The sequence below is a fragment of the Sminthopsis crassicaudata genome, chromosome 3 (genome assembly GCF_048593235.1).
Source record: "Sminthopsis crassicaudata isolate SCR6 chromosome 3, ASM4859323v1, whole genome shotgun sequence".
Taxonomy (NCBI): domain Eukaryota; kingdom Metazoa; phylum Chordata; class Mammalia; order Dasyuromorphia; family Dasyuridae; genus Sminthopsis; species Sminthopsis crassicaudata.
The window spans coordinates 544,486,605-544,511,619 of NC_133619.1; the positions used below are offsets into that span (position 1 = coordinate 544,486,605).

Below are 25,015 nucleotides of genomic sequence, written 5' to 3' on the forward strand. Positions count from 1 at the left end.
TATTCATATTTCCATATGGGATGACTAAGATAAAAACCTTGAAGTTGATGGTAAAAGTGCGAATTTAGTCTTCCCAAATAAAAATTTCTGGAAATTTCTCTTTAAATCTCTAAATTACAAAATAGACTTCAATACTTGTAGTATATTACACATAACAGTCACTTCAGATGAATTAACTTATCATATAGAAAGTTTACTACTCTTATGATAAAATATAAAAATAATATAAAGCAAACTAGAATTTGAGAGAGAGAGAGAAATGATGATGAGATAGCCTTAATCCTTACCAAGATTAACTCTTCTATTTGTTCCAGCGATCCCACTCTTATCTTGTCTCCTCCAACAGATTGTCCCCTCTGGCATCTCTACTATTTCACTAATTTTCCATCTCTCCCTGTCTACTAATTTTGTATTGCCTACCATACCCAGGTCACCCCATCCTTGATAAAATCTCATTTGAGCCTTCCATCTTCTATTTCTCCTGACTAAAACCTCCTCAAAAAGGTTATATAACCACTTTTTCTCTTATTCTTTTCTTGACCAAACCCCTTATAATCTTTCTTCAGACCTTATCATTCCATGAAACTGCTCTCCAGAATTACAGATGATCTTTTAGTTGCCAAGTTGAATGACTTTTTCAATCTTCATTCTCCTTAACCTCTCTCCAGCCTTTGACATTGTTGATCCCTCTCTCCTTCTTGGTATATTCTTTTTGTTTTTTTGTATGCTACTTTCTTCTAATTTTCCTTCTCCTTATATAGTCACTCCTCTTTCTTTTTTGTGGAATCTTCATTGAGATCATGCTTACCATAAGTGTCCCTTAGGATTCTGTCCTGGACCCTCTTGTCTCTCAAAACTATGTCACTTGTGTCTCATCAGCTTCTGTGGCTTTAACTAGCATCTGTTTGCTGATCCTCAGATTTAACCATTTTGCCTTAATCCCTCATGTATTATGTTCTTTTTTTCTTATTTTACTGAGGAAGAGAAATTTAAAATTGCAGATTTACAGAATCAGACACTGTTAAGTGTCTGACAAAGAAATTTTTCTTTAATAATTCAAGTACTCTTCCAAACTTAGCTAATATTTATATATATATTAATATTTATAATTCATTGCTTCCTAAGCTAGCTACTTCTTTCTATTTTTGGATTGCTCTACTTGTTGGGAAGTTTCTTTTGACAGCAACCTGAAATTTATCTTTTTTTTTTTAATTGACGTTTTTTATTTTCAAAACATATGCAAGGATAATTTTTCAACATTAACCCTTGAAAAACTTCCAGTTTTCCTTTCTTTCCTCCCTCCCCCTCTCCTAGATGGCATGTAATCCAGTATATAAAACCCTTTAACACTTAAAATGGCATGGACTAATGAAATTTACCTTTCTATAGTTTCAATGAATTACTGATTTTTAAAAGTAAGATAATTTGTTTTAAACTCATTAGTACCTCTGATTAAATGAAAATGAACCTGAATTCCCCCGGGTAAAAGATAGCATGGATACAGTGCCTCAGGTATAGGGCTTGAAACCAATAAAGCCTGTGTTCAAATACAACTTCTGTCCTGGCTTTGTAAGCATAGGTTTAGTAATTTCATTTAGACTTTCTAAATCTCAGTTTCCCAAGCTATAATGTGGGGTGAGTATCTATTATGATAAGATCATTGGAAAGTTCAAAAGAGATAATGATATGCTTTATTTCTCATTTTATAGTATGGATTCAGATTGAATTAATATTTTACAGTTTGAGGCATCAAATTAAGGCATTCATTGATACTTAAATTGATAAGTGGGGCAGCTAGGTGGCACAGTGGATGGAGCACCAGCCCTGAAGTCAGGAGGACTTGAGTTCAAATTTGTCCTCAGACACTTAATACTTCCTAGCTGTGTGACCCTGGATAAGTCACTTAACGTCAATTGCCTCAGAAGAAAAAAAACAAAAAAAAAATTGATAAGTTCTCAGTATCATCAATAAAAATATAAAATGGAATTGCATTCATTTAAATTGGTATTTTCATTTATGTATATTAATATTTGTATTTGAAATATGTTTTTGTAATTCATATTAATGTAATATTATGGTATGTTTAATTTTAAAAACAAGACTTTAATTCCAGGCCCACAAATGAAATAGGATTACAGTTTATTTAGTTTAATTTTCAACTAGGGTAAAGTTACTATTTATATCAGATTTCTGCCCTATGGAATTGCAGAAAAAGAAACAAGAAGTAATGACCATTGGCAAAGTAATGACTTGTGAAAGCTTTACTTTAGCTTTTAAAACTACTTTACTTTTCAAGATGTTTAAAATCCTTGACCTTCTATTTATTTTTCTAATTATGCTAATTATAGAACATTCTGTTTTTATCTCACCTGCAAAAAAGAATTTTCTTATTATGAATTTCTACCCTCTATCCCTACATATTCTTCGTTTCCTTTCCTTATTGGATTTCATATACTGCCAATGCTCTGCTCTAGGCTCTTGTTTGTTTTCTATACTCTCTCTTTACCACATCCGCTCTTGTGGATCGAATTTCCTCTCTATGCTGATGATTCTTATATTTCTATATCAAACTTCATTATCTCTTCTGGTCTTGTCAACTACCTATCTATTGAACATTTTGAACTGGATGTGTTGAAAAAATCTTTTACCTTATATGGCTAAAACATGACTCATTATCTTTTCCTCCAAACCCACCCCTCTTTCTATTCTCTCTTTCTGTCTAGGATAACTTCTGGGTTTTAATCATTCAGATTTACAACCTAGGAATTATCCTTAACTCTTCTTTCTCTACAATCACCCCCATATCCACTTATTTGTTAAATCTTTTCAATTTTTCCCCCTCAGTATCTTTTACACTCATCTCCTCTCCACTCACATGCCACCATCCTACTTCTGACCCTCACCCTCCTTGTCTGAATTACTATAAAATTTTTCTGATTTTTCTCTCCATATATAGTCTTCCCTCTTAAATCCATCCTCCACATAGTTGCCAAAAGGATACTACTCAAATTCAAATCTGATCATGTTCATGTTACTTTCCTTATAAAGAAGCTTTAGGGACTCTCTATTGTCTCTGTGTCAAACTTTTTTTTCCCTTTTTTGCTGAGTCAGTTGGAATTAAGTGACTTGCCCAGGGTCACACAAGTAGGAAGTGTTAAGTGTCTGAGGACAGATTTGAACTCAGGTCCTCCTGACTTCAGGGCTGGTGCTCTATCTACTTCGCTACCTAGCTGCCCCCTTGTGTCAAACTTCTTTTTAATCTTTTTAAATTTTTTTTTTCCAATTACATGTAGAGATAGTTTTCAACATTCATTTTTTTTTTTTTTGGTAAGATTTTGAGTTCCAAATTTTTCTCTTTCTACACTTCCTCTCAATTTGATGTAGATTATTCATGTGCAATTATGTTAAACATAAATTTTTACAATCAGTCATATTGTGAAAGAAACCCCCCCCCCCAAAAAAAAAAAAAAACAAAGAAAGTGAAAATAGAATGTTTTGATTTGCATTCAGACTCCATTAATTCTTTCTCTGGATGTAAAAAGCATTTTCCTTCATGAATCTTACTGGAATTATCTTGGATCACTGTATTGCTGAGAAGAGGTAAGGCTATCATAGTTAATCACTGTACAAGGTTGTTGTTACTGTGTAAATTGTTCTCTTGGTTTTGCTCACTTTACTCATCAAAAGTTCCTGTAATCTTTCTAGACTTTCCTGAAATCTGCCTGCTCATCATTTCTTGAAGCACAATAGTATTTCACCCCAACTTTATTCATTTAGTCATTCCCCAGTTGATAGGCACTCCCTCCATTTCTAATTCTTTGCTACTGCAATAAGAGCTAATATAAATATTTTTTGTACATGTAGGACCTTTTCCCTTTTTTATGTCCTTTTTGAGATATTGACCTAGTAATGGTATTGCTATACCATGGGCATATGTAGTTTTATAGCCCTTTAGGCATAGTTCCAAATTGTTCTTCATAGTGCTTAGATCAGTTCACAACTCCACAACACTGCATTAGTGTTCCAATTTTCCTTGCCAATCTGAGAGGTGTGAGGTGAACCTCAGAGTTGTTTTAATTTTCACTCCTCTAATAAAAAGTGATTTAGAGCACTTTTTTCATGTTACTACAGTTAGCTTTAATTTCTTCATTTGAAAACTGCCTGTTCATATCCTTTGACCTTTTATTAATGTGGGAACTACTTATATTCTTATTAATTTAACTCAGTTCATTATATATTTGAAAAATGAGGTCTTTATTAGAAATACTTGTAAAATTAGTTTTGTGTAAAACTTTTAAAACTTAATGTAATCAAAACGATCATTTTTCATTTCATAGTGCTTTCTATATCTTGTTTGTTCATAAACTCTTCCCTTCTCCATAGATCTGATAAGTAAGCTAATTCTTGCTCTCCTAATTTGCTTATGATATTATTCTTTTCTAAGTCTAAATCATGCATCCATTTTGACCTTATGTTGCCTAACCCTAATTTCTATCACTGTTTTTTGATTTTCCCCACAGTGTTTGTCAAATAGTGAATTCTTATCCCAGAACCTGAAGTCTTTGGATTTATTAAATAATAGATTATGGATTTATTAAATAATAGATTACTTTAAACATTTACTATTGTGTCTTGTGTACTTGCTGATTTCTTTTTAGCTTTAAAAGTACTTAATAGGATGGTTCTAATATGTCCAGCTTATTATACAATAATCAATAAATTAGTCAAAGTCAGTAATTTATTAAGCACTAAGTATGTTCCAGACCCTATGTATTTTGTATTCCTAAGGATACAGAGACAAAATTCGTAGTCTAACACTTCAAGGATCTTATATTTCTATTGGGAGAAGAAAATATGTATACTTACAAGTAAAGTATCTCACTTTAGATGGAAAAGTAGGAGCTAGGAAATCAGAAAAGACTTCCAGAAGTGGCACTGCAGCTAATGTTTTTTTCTAATTTAACAATAAGCTTAACAAACATGAACTTTTTAATATACAAAGAATAATAGAAAAAGGATTGTGTATGAAGCTAAACTTTGGTTAAATACAGTTTTTAAAATTGCTTATTAAATTTAATATGCAATGCAGCTTTAACAAGCTAGCAAAATTGCTTGCTTGTTTATGTCCTCTCTTGAATTTTCTGTTTTCTAAATTCTTGAAGTAATAATTCAAGTGGCAGAGGGGTGGAGGGAGAGTATTCTAGAGATGGCAGTTGACAGGAATGGGAGCATGGAGATGTGAGATGGAACTTCATGTATGAGGAATGGCAAGTAGGCCAATATGGTTGAACTGCAAAGTAATGGAAGGGAATCATGTGTAAGAAAGCTGGAGAAGTAAGGGGGAATAGATGTCATTAGAGACTTGAGTCAGGGAAATTAAATAAGAGGATATTGCAATTATCCTGGCAAGAAATGGTGAGAGCCTACACTATGTTGGTGGTATGACTGGGAAAAAAGAGACTGTATTGAGATATTGTGGAGATAGAAATGATAAAATTTGGCAACTGGTTAGATATGTTGAATGAGTGAGAATAAGGAATCAAAATGAAAATGTCAACTGGACAAAACCCACCCCTCAAAATGCAGGAAGTACAAGCTGAGTTGAAAGCAAAAGAATTATATTAGAAGGAAAATCAGACACTAGTGCTGAAGCAACACAGTACAAAGTAAAATGGAAAAATGGAATCTATGGTGTAGGAGAGATGGAGACAGTTTATACTTGAAAAACCCCAGTGGGAAGATTTAGGGAGGAATTAGGATAAAGAAGGGACAGTCTTTCCCAGGAACAGGTTGGACACAGAAGCAGGAATGGTTGACTGCAGGGATGGTTTAGTTTGGGGTGCACAGGGGCAGCTAGGTGGCGCAGTGGATAGAGCACCAGCCTTGAATTCAGGAGGACCTGAGTTCAAATCTGGTCTCAGACACTTAACACTTCCTAGCTGTGTGACCCTGGGCAAGTCACTTAACCCTAGCCTAAAAAAAAAAAAAAAAAAAAAAAATAGTTTGGGGTGCTCAGCTTAGTAAAGTCAGCCAGTAAAATCAGCATAGGTGTCTGGGCGTGGACAAGACTGGTTCACTATAGCCTCCTGATTGGCTCCTTTTACTTTATGTCCAGCTTATGTCATTTCCAGTTTGAAGTATACAATAGGCAGTTGGTTATATAGGATTGCAACTTATATACTTACACTGGATATTAAGATGTAATTATTTTTCTACATATAAACAATAATTGAACCTGTGGAAGCTTCTGAAGTTTACCCCATGAGTTAATGCAGGGACTGGTGCCACAAGGTTGACTCACAATCAGTGACATGGAAGATCAGTTGCAAAGAAAACTGAAAAGTTGGCAGTTAACTAGTTAAATTCAAAAGAGGAGGGTGTCCAGGAAGAAATTAAATACTCCAGACGGAATCAAGAAGAATGAAAATATAGAAAAGTTCATTAAATTTGACAATTAAGGGATCATTGCTAACTTTGGAGCGATTGCTTTCATTTGAGTGATGCAAGCTAGAAGCCAGATTACAGAGTGTATAGAAGAATAAGGAAAAGCACTAAGAATAAATGGTTTTTTTTCAAAGATTTTTTCTGAAGAAGGAAAGAAAAAGATGAATATTATTTGATAGGGCTGTTAGAATAAGGGATACTTGGTTGTGCTTTTATGTAGCAGGATAGGAATGAGTAGATAATGAAAGACTGAAGATTGGAACAAGGAAATGATAATGGGAACTATTTGATGGAACATTTTAGGGAAAATGTGAGTTTAGCAAGCAAATACATCAAAGTTTCTATGTTTCATCCAGATTTTGTTAATAAGGAAGTTTAGTGCTACATTGTTCAGAAGGATTTTTCTGTGCTTATGTGTAGGTAGATGCTTATTCAACATTGTTTTCTCTATAGCACCTAACACAATCTATTCCAAAGAATTTTAAATGAATAGATTTAGTCTAAGATGATAATATATTTTGTAAATAATATTTTTACAAGCTGCATTAAACTGAGCTTTAATAGGCAGAACCTCTTTTATAACACAAGGCATTTTAAAAAAGATCTATACTTTCTTGAAAAACTTCAGTGATACAACCTTTTAAAAGCATGTCACATTAAGACTATCTTAACAGATTTTCTGATTATGCACATGATGTCTTATCAAAAGATTAATGCATTTAAGTAGATTGACTTTTAAACATTAATTTTTTATTCATAGGGTTTATTGGATATACAGTGACAAAGTACTGTTAGTATGGGTTGTTAGCTGGAGCAAGGGCAGTCTTTTGTCAAACTATATGTGAAAATATTATTGAGGTATTAATTAAAATGGAATGTTACTCACATTGAGTTTTTCTTTTTTTAGTTAGCTTAGCTTACTATAAAAAGAAGTCTTATACAGAGAGATAATAGTAGATGTGTTTCTGAAAAGTCAGATATCTCAAATTGTAGTAAATCGAATCATATTTTTTCTCATTGTCATGTTGTGAGCCCTAAAAAATAGAGTATTACTGTTCAAGGCAAAGTGCTTATCAGTTTTATAAATTTGTACATTAGACTTTTCCTACATTTCTGTTGTAGTGATCTGTTACAATTTTGTGTCCATATCTATGTAATTCTGTTGCTCAAATTACAGTTCTCTTTTGCAACTTATTCTTTAAAGTTACCAAAGAAATTGGAACCTTATATGAATTTCATAAACTTATTTTTTCCCCCTTTTTTTGGACAAATCTCTATAAAATCGGGCTTTTGAAAGCTTTGTAAAAAGATCGTTTCCTTTTTTTTTTTTTTAACCTGATCCTTGATCTTAATTGCAGTGTCCTTCCAAAATGCTGATGTTTGATAAAGTGATAAATTAAAATCAGTTAACCAAGCAATATTTTTTGATACTGTGTAAATTCTGTGAGTAGAATTCAGAATTGAAAATGGAAGTAGCAGTATCTTTTCTTTCCTTTCCTCCTTCAGGATAGATGGTCTGCTTGATCTCACAAATGAGATATTTGATAAATAGTGAAATACTTTGGTTTTTGTTCTTAACCATCTGTGCCTATTTTAAAATACTTAATAGAATTCAGCCAGGCAGGGTGCTTTTCAAAAGATGTTATACTTTGCATATTTTTTCTAGAAAGCAAAGATCAGATTAAACTGGATCATTTCTTTGAATGTATGTTAATGAAAATGGCAGAAGCATGTTCTGAAGAATCAATATGTAAAACTCATTAGAAACTTCATCATTATTCATGTTTGAAAGAAAATAAAAGACCATAATTGTCTTTCTGGCTATGAAATGATAAAATCACAATATTTCCATTTATTGCTTAAAATCTTTCTAACATTTCAGTTTCTATTTTGTTTTAATTATACTATGGAAGAAAAATAGTATCAAGTGTGATTATAAAATTGTTCAAATTAAATATGGTTAGCATATTGTTAATTTCAAAATACAAATAAACTTATGGTTTTCCACAACACTGAATGTTTATTCTCTGTTGTAGTGCTTTCCTTTTTCTTTTTTCTTTTATTTATTAATTCATTATTTATTTATCTAGTTATTTATTTATTGCTGAGGCAGTTGGGGTTAAATGAATTGCCCAGGGTCACACAACTAGGAAGTATTAAGTGTCTGAGGTCAGAATTGAACTCCGGTTCTCCTGACTTCATGGCAGGTGCTGTATCTACTGTGCTACCTCGCTGCCCCTCTGAAGTGCTTTTCAATTAATACTCCTTGTGTAGTACTGGAGAAACTGAGGCAAGATAGAGATTAGAGAGTTTTTTAATATTTTATTAATTGGAGAGTTTAATTGACTGGACAGGACTTTGTCTCAAAGTATCCAGTGATGAATGGGGGAATGAAAAACCCTTTTATAGCTTTTCAGACAAAGAAAAGAAGAAGAGTGGGAAAAGTTAGAACCATTTGGTTTTGTCAGGATGGGGGAAGGCTATAAATTCTTACTAAAAGCCAGAGTCAGGATGTTTGAATAACAGAAGTAAAGATGTCAGTGAAGTATCCGAGATAGTTTTATCTTTTGGAATATTTTGGAGGGGCAGTGTCAAATTCTTGAGGGCAGAAGGAGCTAGGAGCCAGGAAGTCTGATCTGCTCCTCATCTCCCATTGACAATTTATAACCTTAGAGCAAATGGTCCTCAGTCTTAATGAACTAGGGGGTTTTACAACTTAAGGGACTGAGGCAGAACAGTTAAGGAAACTGAGAGAAAACAATTCAGGGAAACAGTCAGGACAATAAGGGAAACTAGTGGAGGGAAACTGAAGTAGAACAGCTCAAGGAGACTGTGGCATAACACTTGTTTAAATAAATGTGAAAAGTCATTTATGTTGTGTGAACAATTCAGTTATAAATCTATTTAGAAATATGTTGGGATGAAGGATTTATCAGAACCAAATCATCAGAGGGAAATTGAATGACAGTCACTGATAAAGTGAAATATCATATGGAAATTGTAAAATATGTTGTTTATCTTGAAATTGATAAAGTTTTTATTTGGCATTATACAAAATATTCATCAAGAGAACGACGTGAAGGATGCTTGTCTGGGTCCCAGTCATGTGTGGATTCTAATACATCCTATTCTGTATGTGTGAGACATTATGTGAGTTTTATGGAGCACTTATGAAAATTAAATGAGACTATCTTTAAGAAAGAATTTTAAAATTATAAAGCACTGTAGTGGTATAAGGTCATGGTGTGTTTTTTATATATATATATATATATAGTAATAGATAACTAAAACAATCTAAGATGAGAGGACTATATTTAAGAGTAATTATAGATAAATTGATGCCCAAGGATATTAATTTGCTCAAGGTCTTACAAGTAATAGCCATAAAAATGGTAGTATTTCATATTGGGAAGAAATGTCAGAAATCATTCAAGTATTTATTAGATGCCTATTATATGCCAGTCACTTTGCTAGGCACTGGGGATACAAAGACCGCAAATGAACCAATTTCTATTCACAAATACTTTTTAAAGTGAGAAATAAGTACGTTCAGAATAAATATTAAGAGTATAAGTGGTTAAATGCAAAATAGTTTGAAAGGAAGGGCACTAAATGTATCATTACATGTTTCTCTTCTCAGTTTGTTAATGAGCTAATAATCTTACAAATGATCTGATTCACTGGATTAGAGAATATACCAAGATTTTGATGAACTATAGAATTTGTGAAAGGCAATGGATAAATGAAATGGAGACATTTATGTGCTAGGTGAACTATAAAGACTTTTTTTTTTTTAAATCTTAATGTATATTACTTTGAAATTTTTTGAGATTTGTGTAGAAACAATTCTGAGTTGCCCTAAATGGGATAACATATTTGTTTCTCTTATGGATACCTGACAAAATTTTTAGGTAGAAAGAATTGGAAACTTTTAGGATACAGATTTTGCTTGAATATGGAAAAACTGAGAAATTGCCCCAGAATTTTAAAAAAGTTATCACCACCATTATCAATATGGTCTGAGAAAAAAATGTGAGACACCTAATGATTGCAACAAAGATAGTATTTTGTGGTTTGTCTAAGCTGCCTCTGGATCATTTCTACAATTTTATATTACTATAGTAAAATATGCTCAACTAAGCCTATAAGCACTTAATTTATGATGAACTAATGGATTGAAGAATGGTTGTAAATACTATGCTAATAGTATTATATAATAAATATAATAAATCATTATTATCCAGTTAGAAATGATAAATATTAAAAATTCAAAGAAACAAGATATCTATGAAATGTTGCTTAGTAAAACTAAGCAATATATACATAAAGCCTGAAACAATGTACATGAAAAAAATTCACTAACAAGAAATTTAACTCTTAAGTAATTGAAAAACCAATGATGGTCCCATAAAATAGATAATGAAACAAACTTCCTTATTGCAGGGTAAGAGATGATTAGGACAGAATATTTGCATTCATGTCAGAAAGATTTCTATCACAGAATGTTTTTGCTTAATTGCTTTCTTTGTCACAAAGGAGGAAAGAAGGGCTATGAAATTACTTTCAGATAAAGCCATTAAAACTAGATAATTTATATAAAAAAATAAAAATGAGAAATTGGACCAGAGACCTTAAAGGAGAGTTTATTTTTATCATATTATCATTATTGTAATTCATTGGATTGTGACTTCTTAAGAAGAATACAATCTTTTGTTTCTTTTTTGTTAACCTAGTGCTTGGCATCATGCCTAGTATATAGTAGGTACTTAATAAATGTTTGTTGATTGATTAATTGATTCAGAGCTATAATTTAATCTGAATGGAACTCCAGGTATAGAAATCCCCTCATTAATGCAGTCAAGAAGCTTGCCTATACCTTATTGTTAGAGAATTTTTGGAACAAGAAGGCCTTCTTGGAAGGATGTATATGCTAAGACTAAACTTGGAGACAATAAGTTCATGTGCAAGTCATTTAACTTCTTAGTACCCTCAGATAGTACCCTAGGTTGTTCCATAAATATCTTAAATTTGTTAGTCAATAGTAGACAATTGTGTTAAGTGTTAGAGATATAAAGAAAGGCAAAACCAGAATCCCAGCCCTCAAGAAACTCACATTCTAATGTGTTCAAAATAAAACTCTTTATTTTCTCTCTTCCAGTCTTTTCCTCTTATCAACTTGTTTATTAGATCACCCAGATTTAAACTGCACTTCTCACTCTTCCTCATCCCACATACCTAATCTGTTGTCAAAGATTGTCATTTCTACCTAAATAACATCTCTTATCCATTTCCCTTCTTTTCACTTACATAGCCATCATTCTGGTATAGACCTTATTACCTTAAGGCTGGATTTTTGTAGACTTTAAATTGATCTCCTGCTTCAAGTTTCTTCCCAATCCACCTTCTATAACAAAGTGATTTTTCTAAAGTGGAGGTTGATTATGTTAATGTTCCTCTTCTTTCTTGCTCCAGGGTTTTTTGGGCTCAAGATCTGATCTGTCTCCATCTGGAACAGAGGGGAAATGATGGTCAAGGTAGCAGTAATGGTGATGTGACTTGTGACTCCTTGTTAACCCAGTATCAAATAGACCTGCCTTATTCCTTTTCTCTTCTACTTAATCTCTGTCCTTTTGCTAAACTAGTTTATTTGCTGTTCTTTGTACACAACAGTCTATCTTCTGACTCTTCATCTTTTCACTTTTTACCTGTGCTGGATGGGAAGTGGTAGTGATAGTCAAGAGCTGGGTAGAGGTCTATATGAATTTTCAGATTTAGGAGATGACATGTCAAGTCAAAGACAAGCAGGTGATTGAGTTTGGCTGGAATGTAGAGTGGTAATGAGGAGTCATAGAAAATAACAAGTAAAAGCTGGTTGAATTCAGATTATGAATGGCCTTAAATGTCAGATTAGGGAATTTATATTTTTATCTTAAAGGCAATAAGGAGCCACTGAAGATTTTTGAGCAAAGAAATGCTGTTGTAAGACCTCTGGTTCAGGAAAAAGTATTTTGGCAGTTTTGTAGAGAATGGTTTGGAAAGGAAAACAGTTGGAGATAGACCAAGAGGCCTAGGGTTTATGATAGAGATAGCATGTATAGAGAGAAAAGAATGAAAAGAGATGTGGACATTGAATTGGCTTACATGGCAACTATTTGAATACGTAGTTATTATCTTCTTCTAGCCTTCTAGAAATCCACTATTTCTGAGGCCACCTACCTACTTTGAGAGAGCTCTTGTTAGCAAGTATGTCTTTGTATTGTATGTCCATCTGCCCTTCTAGTTTTCCCCCATTTATTCTTCATAATTCTGCCTTCTGGGGCCAAGTAGAAAAAGTATACTCTTCTATCTATGATCCTTCTTTTTGGAACTTAAAATATTTAAAAACCACTCCCATCATGTCCTTCAAGTTAAACTCTTCTAGTTCCTTCAACTAATGCTTATTATATAACATAGTTTTGAGAATCCTTATCAATTTGCTTGTCCTGTTTTGGAAGCTCTGTAGTTTGTCAATATTCTTCTGTAGGAAACAAAATTCTGAAATCCAAATAAGGGCACAGTAAATGTACAACTTCAGCGTAAGTGAAAGAGTTTACTAACTTTTAATATGTTCTTGCTGGAAGTGGGTATGAAAACTCAAAATGAGCTCACACATATATTTCAGGAGTAAGAGCATAGTCTTTTATTCCTGATCCTGGCCATGAAATCCCTCCCTCATCTCTCTTCTTGCTAGGAAGATGAACATTTTTTCCTAATCCTCCTACAAGGTGCACTCCCTTAATATGTTCCCCCTCATGTTACATACATTTTATGACTTTAAAAATGAGCTTTAACTCCTTCTATGGAAAAGAGGTTACTATTTGTGAAGTAATTAAGCATGTATACTCTAGTTAAGCTATGGCTTTTGTCCTATTTTCAGCTTTTTTTTTTTTTTTAAACTACTTTGTTTTGTATAGTTTTACCTAGCTTCAGCTGGTTTTAGATGCTCCCTTGCTCCCTTCTTTCACTACTTCCGGTTTCAGACTTTCCATTTTCCTCCTATGGAAACATAGCTGTTTGCTATTTCTCATACTTCCTAAAATATGATACCCCAAGTTCATTACAATGCTGCAGTTGCATTCTGATTTAGACATATTAGAATGAGACCATTACTTTCTTCATTCTGGACTAAGTCCATTTTAAAACAACTTATTATGTAGTATAGGTTTTTTTTCATGCCTGACTCATATTGACTCGTTCTAGTCTCTTAAATTTTCAGATTTTTTTCACACAAACTCTAGTCTGCTTATTTTTTCCCCTTATCAAACTAGTCTACTTAATTTTTTTGAACCCAAGCATAGGACTTTATAGAATAAGTTTCAGTGTATCCCAATGATTTCATTGTTCAAATCTCTACAGATATTTTTGGACCCTGACCCTATCATTTAAACTGTTACTTATTCCAGTTCACTAGCCCTGTAACTTAAATATGCTGACTGATTGTAGGCTAGCAAAAACTGAGCAATTTTATTTTCTTACCACCTCAGCTCTAACATCTTTACATATTTCAGTTGCACTGTTTTTTCTCTTGCTCTGACAGAAGAGAAGGAAAACATTTTAGATACCATAAAGCCATAGAATTTTAGGGTCTTAAAGGGACCTCAAAGAACATTTATTCTATTCCCTTCATTTTATAGAGAAGGAAAAGAAGAAAGACATTCTAGGTATCATAAAGTCAGAATTTTAGGGCTGGAAGGGACTTAATTTTACAGAGAAGGAAAATGAAGCCAATGAAGGTTGAATCTCCTATCGAAAGTGACACAGCAGTAAAATGACAACTGGAATTAGAATTCAGGTCTTTTGTCTTAATCTTGTAAATGTATTTCAACACCAATAGTCTAGTACTTTTTCTGTTACATTACACAGCCTTAAAAGGAAAAGCCTTAGCATAAATGATCACAATGAACAGTCAATAGATATTTCTCCTGAAGTGAATGTTGTGCATTGGAATTGGTTGGCTAGAATGGGGCAAATTTAGAGGACTTTTTTTAGACAGACACTTTAGAACTTGATTTGTTAGATTATAGAGACAGACTCATGGTAAACTATGAATGTAAAATCAAGACTTGAAAGAGTCTCAAAATATTATCTCTTCCAGTGTTTTCATTTTTACAAATGAGGAAACTTAGATCTAGAAAGGTTAAGTGACTGAATCTAAAATCACATGCTGATGGAAGGTCTTTGGCATATTTAAACCCTTCATAATATGATTAAAGGCTGTTTTTCTGAGCTGACCAATTATAGTTTTATCCAGTCTATTTCTAGCCAAACTATTCTTGCTGTTCTTCTCTTCCTTCTTATATGGCATTCCATTTCCTGGCTCCATGATTTTGCAAAGACTTTCCTACATTCATAGAATGCTTTCCCTTCTTTATTTCCCCTCTTGGAATACCCAGGTCTTTTCTGGGCTCAAGATTCTTCTTTACCTCCTTTCCCCCTTTTCCTTATTTAAATATAACATATATTATCTATGAATATGTTGTATAATCTCATTAGAGTATAAGCATCTAATTTAGGTCAGAGAGTATCTCAAAAAATTAGGAAAAAAATTTATATCCCAAGTACCTAGGAAAATGGTAGAACAAAATGGTGGAGTGCTCAAAGATAGAGAAAAATATGTAATTATAAAGATAACAAAAGTTGGAAAATGGTTCTTATCAGGGAGGGAAGTCATGGTGAGAATTAATTATTTTCCAGATTGAGTCAGAAGAGAGAGATGTTAAGATAAAAGATTGTGATTAGAATAGGAAATTTCAGAGTTTAGATAGTGGAGGCAGAATGCATATTTTGGATAATGAGATGAAGAATAATATAATCGTTATTTTGGATCTATTTGACCAAGAAACTAGATTCTTAGAAGAGACATCTGTATGTGTATTAAGGTCTTTAATTACATGGGTAGGTATTAGAACAAATATGAGATGTTGATTTTTGAAGAAGGAGGGACTATAATCTGGATATAGATGTCTGTAACCAGGATTTTTTGGTGTAGCTAGGTGTTTACTTTTTTTTCTTTTTCTTTTTAAATAATATTTTTCCAATTATTTATAAAGTTAATTTTTGTAAGACATTGAGTTACAAATCTTCCTCCCTCTTTTACCTTCTCCCTCCCCAAGACAGCAAGCAATCTGATACAGGTTATACCTTTGCAATAATTTTAAACATATTACCTTATCAGTCATGTTGTGAAAGAAAAATTAAAACAAAAGGGGAAAACCGCAAGGAAAAAAAATAAACAACAAAAAATGTAAAAATAATATGCTTAGACATTCAGGAACTATAGTTCTCTCAGTGGATATTGATGGCATTTTCCGAACCAAGTCTGTTGGAATTGTCTTGGGTCAATGTGTTGCTGAGAAGAGCTGAGTCTGTCATACCTGATCACATAATCTTTCTGTTACTGTGTACACTGTTTTCCTGGTTCTGCTAAGGTCACTTATCATCTTGTAAGTCTTTCTAGGATTTTCTGAAATCAGCCTGCTCATCAATTCTTATAGAATAGTAATATCGCATTACATTCATATATGTCAATTTATTGAATCATTCCCCAACTGATGGGCACTACTCAATTTCCAATTCTTGGCTACCATAAAAAGAGCTGCTACAAATATTTTTACACTTGGGGGTCCTTTCTCCTCTTTTATGATCCCTTTGGGATACAGTCTCAGTAGTGTGTAGCTAGATATTTCTTAACCTATGTTAAAAAAGTAGTGAGAAAGAAACTTTCTTGCTTTACTAATGAACTTAAACTATTAAGAAAGTTTTTGTGTTTCTCCATTGCAAATCATGGTAGCTTTTGGTTTATATATATACTTTTGATCATATTATAGAATGGTCCTTCCATGTCCATATTCTTTTATTGTAAACAAATAATTGTGGCATTTTGCTAAAGGCCTTTTCACTTTCTATTATTAATAAAATTAAGATTTTTGTTTTTTTAAATGAATTTTATTGATGAAAACAATTTTTCCCTCCAAATGTTGAATTCTCATTTCCTGGCATAGATTGGATTTGGTTTTTATACTGTTTCAGTGTATGCAGTTCCTATGGTTTTTCAGTATTCCAAGCAAGAATTATAATGAAAAGAATATTTTCTATATTCCTTCTGTCTCCATAGACTCCCACATTTCTTGCTATGTCTTTCACAAATAAAATATTAAGCTTTTTTTAAATCAAAATATTTGAGGATTTCTCCAATTTCAAAATAGAGATGTCATTCATTTCAAATTATATTTACATTAGAATGAACAATATTGTAGTTCTTTTGCTATTTTTTCAATAGCTACTGCTAGGGGGAAAAAAGCATTTTTGAACTCTACTTATAAAGCCCTCCTAGGAATTTTTGTAAAGGTTATAAAAATAACCCTTTTAGGTAACTTCTATAGTATTGAAAATTGTTGCCATATTGGGTTAGTTCATGTGGAAATTGTCTCTCTGATATGAGAGAAGATGCATAAAAGGAAGAAACTTGATGTAAAAGAGAATATTCCTTAATGGGCATTTATAAGCGCTATCTAGTACTAGAATAGTTATTACTAAACCTAATTTAAGGTTCATAGTTTAGCATCTTGGAAACATAATATGATAGAATTCAGTTTAATAGATAAATACTTTTGAATATTATCTTTTCTGGCATAATTTATAGCTAAATAATGTAAATAAATGAAAATTTGGCTTGTATTGTAATTATTGATTTTTTTTTTCTTGCTCTCGACTTTTTCCTTCAAAGAAATCTATTTTCCCCATCATGCAAATCATCTTTGATTCTTCCCTTTTATTTGCCTTTCTCTCATTTTTAGTCATAATAATAATTATTGGAATTTGTATAGATTTGCAGAGCTTCCTAATATATATTATCTTGTGTTTCATAAAAACTATTTGAAGTAGATAATATAGGTATTAATATCCCCATATCATTAATGAGAAAACTGAGCATCAAAAAGTTAATGACTTATCCATCTATGGTTATGCAACTAATAAATGTGAGGCACTATTCAAATTCAGTTCTTTTTTATTTCAGTTCTAGTGACTTATCTATTACAAGGTACTAATCCTGATATTTAATTAGGGTCAAATTCTGTTATTATTTCTTTGATAAGCATGCTTATATCCCATTCCTGCTAGCTTATCCTTAATACAGGGCTCTTATGAAAAAACCTATTAGAACATCTTTTCCCCTATATCATCCATTATTTATATAGCCATCAAATCAACTTCTTACATCTCAATTCTTAAAGGTCATTTGAAAACCTAATTTTCTACTCAAACCATAGATCTCTAAAACTGGTTCCTCTGTACTTTTAGATAGATTTCCAACTGCTTTTGGATATCCCAAACTAGTTGTTCAGAAGACATCTCAAACTCAATATGTATAAAATGGAACTTAATATATTTTATATTCATCTCTCCTGCCCTTATTGTAGAAGGCAATAATATCCTCCTAGTCCATCAGGCTCACAATCTAGGAGTCATCCTGTACTCCTTACTGTCTCTTACCCTCCCATCCCTCACCTCTAACCCTCCCTATTCAAGCTATTGCCAAGAGCTGTTGATTTTACTTTTGAAACATCTTTTGAATGCATCCCTTTTTCTCCTATGAGGCTGCTTCCACTCTGGTAGAGGCCCTCATCATATCATATTTGGATTATTCTAATACCCTGTCAGTGGATTTGCCTGCCTTAAGTCTTTCCCCACTCTACCCTGTCTTCCGTAAAGCCACTAAAATAATTTTCCTAAGGCACAGATCTGATCTTATCCAGTCCTCCTCCATTCTCAATAAATTCCAGTGGCTCTCTATTGTATTAGGATTGAATGCAAAATTCTCTTTTTGGCTTCAAAGCCCTTCATAACTTAGTCCCCTCCTACCTTTTCAGTCTTCTTTTTCTTTACTCTTCATTATGTCCTCTTTGATCCAGTGATAATGACTTCCTCAGGGAAGGCTACTACTTCTGATGTGAGGGCTATCAAGCCCATTTCATAGCTGCTTTCCAACTTTGGTGTCTACTTAACTCACACCTGTGGCTCTAATTAGTATATAGCATGCATAGTAGCCATTTTGGCAGACAGACTAAACCAGGTTGAGGATAATAAAGAAATCTCAGACATTTAAGAGAGTTATGGGGGTATCTACCCAAGTATGTAAAGATTTCCCTGATAGAATGGGAGGATGAGAGCAATTTGTTCCTATAGCCATGAAGATGGCTCAAGCAGGTATTATGGAGTGCTTAGAGTCTGGTTAGACATTGAAGACATAAAGTCATCCTAAACCATTGACAGTCAAATTAACTTTTATTTGCCACTGGACTTTGATGCCAGGAAGAAAGAATGAGATTGAAGACTTCATGCAATTCTGTGTCATTTAATCCAATTTATGTGTAAGCCAAAAGATATCACCTATAGCATTTTGCTATTTTTATCTACCTGAAAGTTCTGTGGTAAATTCTTTGTACCATACCTACTGAATAGACCAAATCAGATATTATATTTATATCTCCTGGATAATAAATAAGAGCTAGCGTGATTGCATACAATTCATTCTGCTGAGTGGACTGAAAAGAGTTCTGACTACTCTCTTTATAGTTAAGTCATGAGAGTATACAACACAAATGTTATGTTTGTATGCATCTCTAAAGATAGTTGGTCCTTTAAGAGGAACTTTAGAAACCTTTTCTTCAAGAATCCATTGCCAATTATGTAATAGTCAGGTTATCTTTAATGGAGACCCGTGTGTAAAATTTGGAGCTGTGACCAATAAAATTTGCCACTCTGGGACGGTTTCACAGCATACATTAATTTGCATTAGTATAAAAGATGTATATCTTGTTAGGTCTTATCCCAGATAATTGTACTGCTTGCTTAATGGTCTTTAGTAAAATTCTAGCCATAAGCACTGGGTAAGGAGTAAGGCTTTGTTCTGTTTGTGCTGTGGTGGGAGGTTTACCCACTCTATCATACTGTCTCCCTGATGAAGGACTGCTGTGGGTGCCTCTTGTGTAGCAAAAACTGATATTTCCAAGGGTTTTTGAGTGACTCTTTCAACCACATTGGATAAAGTCAGTTCAACTTCTCTCAAGCCTCTTGAGCTTCTTTTGTAAGCTGGTGTGATGAGTTTGAAGCACAGTCTTCCCTTAAAATGTCATATAATGATTGTAATTGATAGGTAGTCAAGCCTAACCCTAGCTCATCCATTTTTCCTATCAATTTCTGAAAGTCATTTAAGGTGTTCAACTTCTCTGTTCTTAAGGAAAGTTTTTGTACTGTAAGCACCTTAGGATATACATCATATCCTAAATATTGAAAAGGAGCATGCCTTTGAAATTTTTTCTGGAGCTATGTGCAATTTGTAGTTCCTTAGTGTTTCTATGGTCTTTTGTAAACATGCTACTAATATTTGCTACTCGGGTGCAAATATTATCCATGTAATGTAATAACATTATTTTTTGGTAATGCTTTTCTTACTGAAGTAAGAACAGCAGCAATATACATTTGACAGTTATTAGGGCAATTTTTCATTCCCTGTAGAAAAACTGTCCATTCATTGGATGTCCATCAGTTGGAGAATGGTTGGGTAAATTATGGTATATGAAGGTTATAGAATATTATTGCTCTGTAAGAAATGACCAGCAGGAGGAATACAGAGAGGCCTGGAGAGACTTGCATGAAGTGATGCTGAGTGAAATGAGCAGAACCAGAAGATCACTGTACACTTCAACAACAATACTGTATGAGGATGTATTCTGATGGAAGTGGAAATCTTCAACATAAAGAAGAGCCAACTCACTTCCAGTTGATCAATGATGGACAGAGGTAGCTACACCCAGAGAAGAAACACTGGGAAGTGAATGTAAATTGTTAGCACTAATATCTGTCTGCCCAGGTTACATGTACCTTCGGATTCTAATGCTTATTGTGCAACAAGAAAATGGTATTTACACACATGTATTGTATCTAGGTTATATTGTAACACATGTAAAATGTATGGGATTGCCTGTCATCGGGGGGAGGGAGTAGAGGGAGGGGGGAATAATTTGGAAAAATGAATACAAGGGATAATATTATAAAAAATAGATAATAAAAAAAATTAAAAAAAAAACTGTCCATTCATATCTTTTATAAAGCTCTCTACACCTTTCTCCAGGTTCCATCTCTTTTTCCCTCCCTCCCCAAAGATCCCTGAAACCTCCCAAGACATCTTGGGGGTTACCAGCTAGATTTCCTTCTTAAGGACCATGCCTTAAACCTATTTCACTCTGGCTCCTGTTAATTGGACAACAATATGTCCCAGGATAACGTTCAATTGGTCATTGTTTGGACTCTGATTGGCTTAAAGTGAATGTAAATAATAAATCCTGAGGATCTTCTCTCCCCAGATTGATTTTGTGTGTGTGTGTGTGTGTGTGTGTGTGTGTGTGTGTGTGTGTGTGTGTGTAACTATGTAAAAGAGGCCATTTCTTGCCTCTATTCTTACCTTGATCACTGAATGGGTGTTACAGCCTCAGTCAAATTGAGACTTGTTGATCTTCCTTAAAGTAGCTTAAAAAGGCCAAGGTCTCCCTCTGTATCCAGCACTGTCTTCAGGCATCCTGTTCTATATCTGGTCAGTGGACCCAGCTAATTCTGGAGGGGAAAGTGAAGCGTGTAACCTTGCATAGCCCTTCCTCACTAAAATCTGACTTGCAGGTCAAGGCATCCTTTCTCTGATGTCATAGTCCTCTTTGAGCAGAAAGAACAAACAACAGAATCCCATCTAAAGGAATCCTTTCCTAAACCCTCTTAATAATTCTAGTGTGTTCCCCTCTATTATTTCCTGTGTTTATCTTGTAAATGGTTTTAAGAGTATAAGCTCCCTGAGGCAAGGTCTGTCTTTTGTCTTTTTTCCAGTATTTAAAACTACCTGGGACATAGTAGGTACTTAATAAATTTTAATTGATAGACTGGTCTGTTTGACTTAAAGCTAGTACACCATAATGCTTTCTGTATTTCTTGATTAATTGGTTTTTATTAACTATTTTCATTATTGAGTTTTGGATCAAAGTTTGTAAGTAACTTATCCAATTTTATTTTCTTAGATTCATGCTATTGCTGAGATCTTTTTGGATTCTTCTTTTGTCCTAAAATATGTTTAATATTTCTCTCAGCTCTAGACCCTCCCTCTTCCTCTTGCATGGACTATTGTAGTAAACTTCTGTTTTTTTTTTTTTTTTTTTTTTGCCTCCAGACATTCTCCCCTGTAACTCATCATTCACACAGATACCAAATTGCCTTTTTTAAGCCTAGGTTTGACCAGGTTGCTACTCTGTTAAGAAAGTACCAGTGGCTCCCACTTTTCTTTAGGCTTAAATGTAACAACCTTTTTGATACTTAAAGCTCTTCATAATCTGAACCTAGCCAAGTTTTTTAGGCTTGTTACATATTACTCTGCTTTGTACACTCTGATTTCTAGCCAAATAGGCAGTTTTTATTCTTACATACGTGACATTTACAACTTACATGACACTGACCTTTGCAATACATGACATTTCATTTCTTGCCTTTGTTGCACAGCCTGTACCTCTCCTTCCATCATACCAGGAAACCATCTTTACTTTCACCTTTGGCATGTTTAGCTTCCTTTTAAGACTCATTTCAAGTGCTTCCATATAGGACCAATGCTAATTTTCCCAACTAATAACTCTCTTCCTCCTTCACTTACTTTAAATATGTTTTATATTTAGTTATCTGCATTCAAATAATTCCTTCACAATGGAAGGTAAATTTCTTGATGGCAGGGATTATTTCTTTTTTGTTATTCTGTCCTAGTGCCTTCTCTTAGTTATGTATAAATCTAACAGAAAAATAAATAAAAGCAAAAATATTGAATTGAAGAAAATGCTAGAGAAATTAGAATGAAAAGGACTTATGGCATCTTCTAAAAAAGATTGGTAAAGAATATATCTATTTCTCAGCATCACATGGAACTTTTGTAAAAGCTAACCATGCAATAGATATTGCAAACCAGTATAAAAAAGATATGTAAACACATACTTTGCAGACCATATTGCAATAAAAATTGTATTCAGTTCAGGACTTACCAATAAGAGACAGAGACTCAAGTGGAAATTTAACAGTGAAATCCTACATAATGACTGGGTTAAATTATCTGTCATAGAGACAATAATTTTGTGAAAGAAAATTTTTGAAAATTAAAATTCTTGATATATTTCTCCTTAGGGGAAAAATTATATCCCTGCAAATGTACATTAACAAAACAGAATGAGAGGATAACTGAAAATGCATTTTTTAAAATTAGAAAGCCAACAAGTAAAAAACAAACAAAAAAGAAGAAATATAAAAAATCAGAGGAGAAATACATAAACTGGAAATAAAAAATACTATGGAGTTGATAAAACTAAAAGCTAATTCTTTCAAAAGATAGGAAATTGAAAAGTTTTTACCAATCTGATTAAAAAGAAGCTGACAATCACATCAGCAAAATAGCAAGTGAACCAGATGAAATCACAACAACAAAACCTGGAGAAAAAGAATTATCAGTATATGTGTGTATGTATATATACACATATATACTTATATGCTAATAAAACTGAGAACACAAAGGAGGAATAATTTCAAAAATTAAAATATCCCAAATAGCAGAAGATCAAATAGAGATCTTAAACCAGTTTTGGAGTGGTAAATAGAACCAACCAAAGGAACAACCAAAAAGAAAGGAGGGGAAAGAGAACAAATAAACAAAAAAATCCTTAGGGATTAACATGAAAATTTTGTCAAAATTTTAAATATTGTAAGTATCAATGTTTCTTGCTTTCCTTTATCTACCTTTTTGATCCAGGTCCTGAGGGAAACTAACAAATTAGCAGAAATGGAAGAACCACCTTTGCTTCCAGGAGAAAATATTAAAGACATGGGTATGTAAAGATGGCTTTTATAAATTTTACATTTTTTTGATTGATTAACATACAGTATTTGAAGTTTTGCAAAGCACTTTATATATATATATATGTGTATATATATATATATATATATATATATGTAATTTTATTTATATCCTCAGAATACAGAGAATGACTCCACTGTCACAGAAATACCACAATTAACTAATAGTAATATTTTCAACTTAATAATATAGCCAATGAGCCCATACTTCGGCCTATCCATATTTATCATGTTAAAACTATTAGAAAATAGAAAAGTTGGATTATGCTCTGCCTCCCCTTTTGGTTGCTTTGCTTTCTTTGAAGGTAGCCAGACTTTCTGACATAATTGAGATCGAAAAGACCATTGTTGAAATCTTGACCAAAATGGTGGATTCTAACTTTGAGCTAAGGTACCTTAGATACTAGTTGTCACTGTCTTTTACTGCTCCTTTCTTATTTATACCCTTCCCTTTGTTTTCTTTTCTCAGAAAACTGCATTATCTAATTTATTAGAAGAAAATATTCACTCTCCATTTTTAGCTACCTAGACTTTTTGGATGGGAGTTAATTCAGTATTTTATTAAAAGAATATTCACTTTACATCTTTGACTGGAAAAGAGATCTAAACCACCATGTAACTTCAGTGCTTTTACTTTACTTGTTATATCCTGGGTAATTCTGTAAATTAGCTTTGGTAAAATAAAATATCTGTATTAGGGGAAAATGAGGTTTTTCTTATTTCTCAGCTGAAGCAGGACCATACATGATGTATTCATTGTCATTTTGTAAAAAGCATTTATTAAATTGCCTAATTCTGTATGGGATACAACAGGAAGAAAAGAAAATTGAAAAGAAGAGAGAGAGTATATGATTTCCTTAGCTGCATATCAAATTTGCACATGACAGAAATGGGATAAAAAAAATGTCAAAAAGCTAGAATTATGAGTTAAACTAAGAGGATCAAATTTATAAGCATTACAAAATTACATATTTTTAAAAATATATGCCTACATAGAAATTTACATAAAATAGACTTTGGATATTTTTGCTCCTTTAATCATTTGCCCATATTCATGTTTCTTTAAAAATTACTGACAGTTTATCCAAGAATAATTCCTGTGAATTCTTTCATCTGTTAAGGTGCAGGCTAAGTAATTTGAAGTCCTTGAGATTAGATTCTCATTTTCTACTCATCTGTAGTTTTCCCTGCTAGCCATTTTTGTTCTATGCTTCCCAGCCCAATAATCATTCTTCTTGATGGAGAAAACAGAAGTAAAAAAGTAGACTAAATTCAACAATGTGTGGTAGTAAAATTAATTAGGTAATGGGATTTTGAGCATTTGAAAGATATGATTCCCTTTTCACTGACACAAATTGGATTTCCCTCAAAAATTTATCTGGTCAACTTTTTGGGAAAAAGGCTCTTGACATTTATTCAGGGTTGTCCTTGATGAATGACACACAGACCATTGCCAAACATTACCAGCTTAATAAGAATTATTGGAGCTTGGTTCTCTTGCTATAATTTTTGAGAACCTAAGGTAACTTCCATGCCAAGATTAAGTGTAAAAGTATGACTTTATTCATATTATCATCATTCATAAATAAAACTTTGCATTTCA

At 33.0% G+C, this 25,015-nt stretch overlaps 1 protein-coding gene across 5 annotated transcripts in view; it reads left to right on the plus strand.

Annotated features, from left to right (window-relative positions):
* MTMR2 (myotubularin related protein 2) overlaps positions 1 to 25,015 on the plus strand; it is a 120,553-nt gene that overhangs the window by 46,625 nt on the left and 48,913 nt on the right. For all 5 annotated transcript variants that reach the window (XM_074304461.1, XM_074304464.1, XM_074304465.1 and 2 more), the window contains one exon: positions 23,309 to 23,384. In XM_074304461.1, coding sequence (XP_074160562.1) covers positions 23,309 to 23,384 — 76 coding nt within the window. The remainder of the gene's footprint in view (positions 1 to 23,308; positions 23,385 to 25,015) is intronic.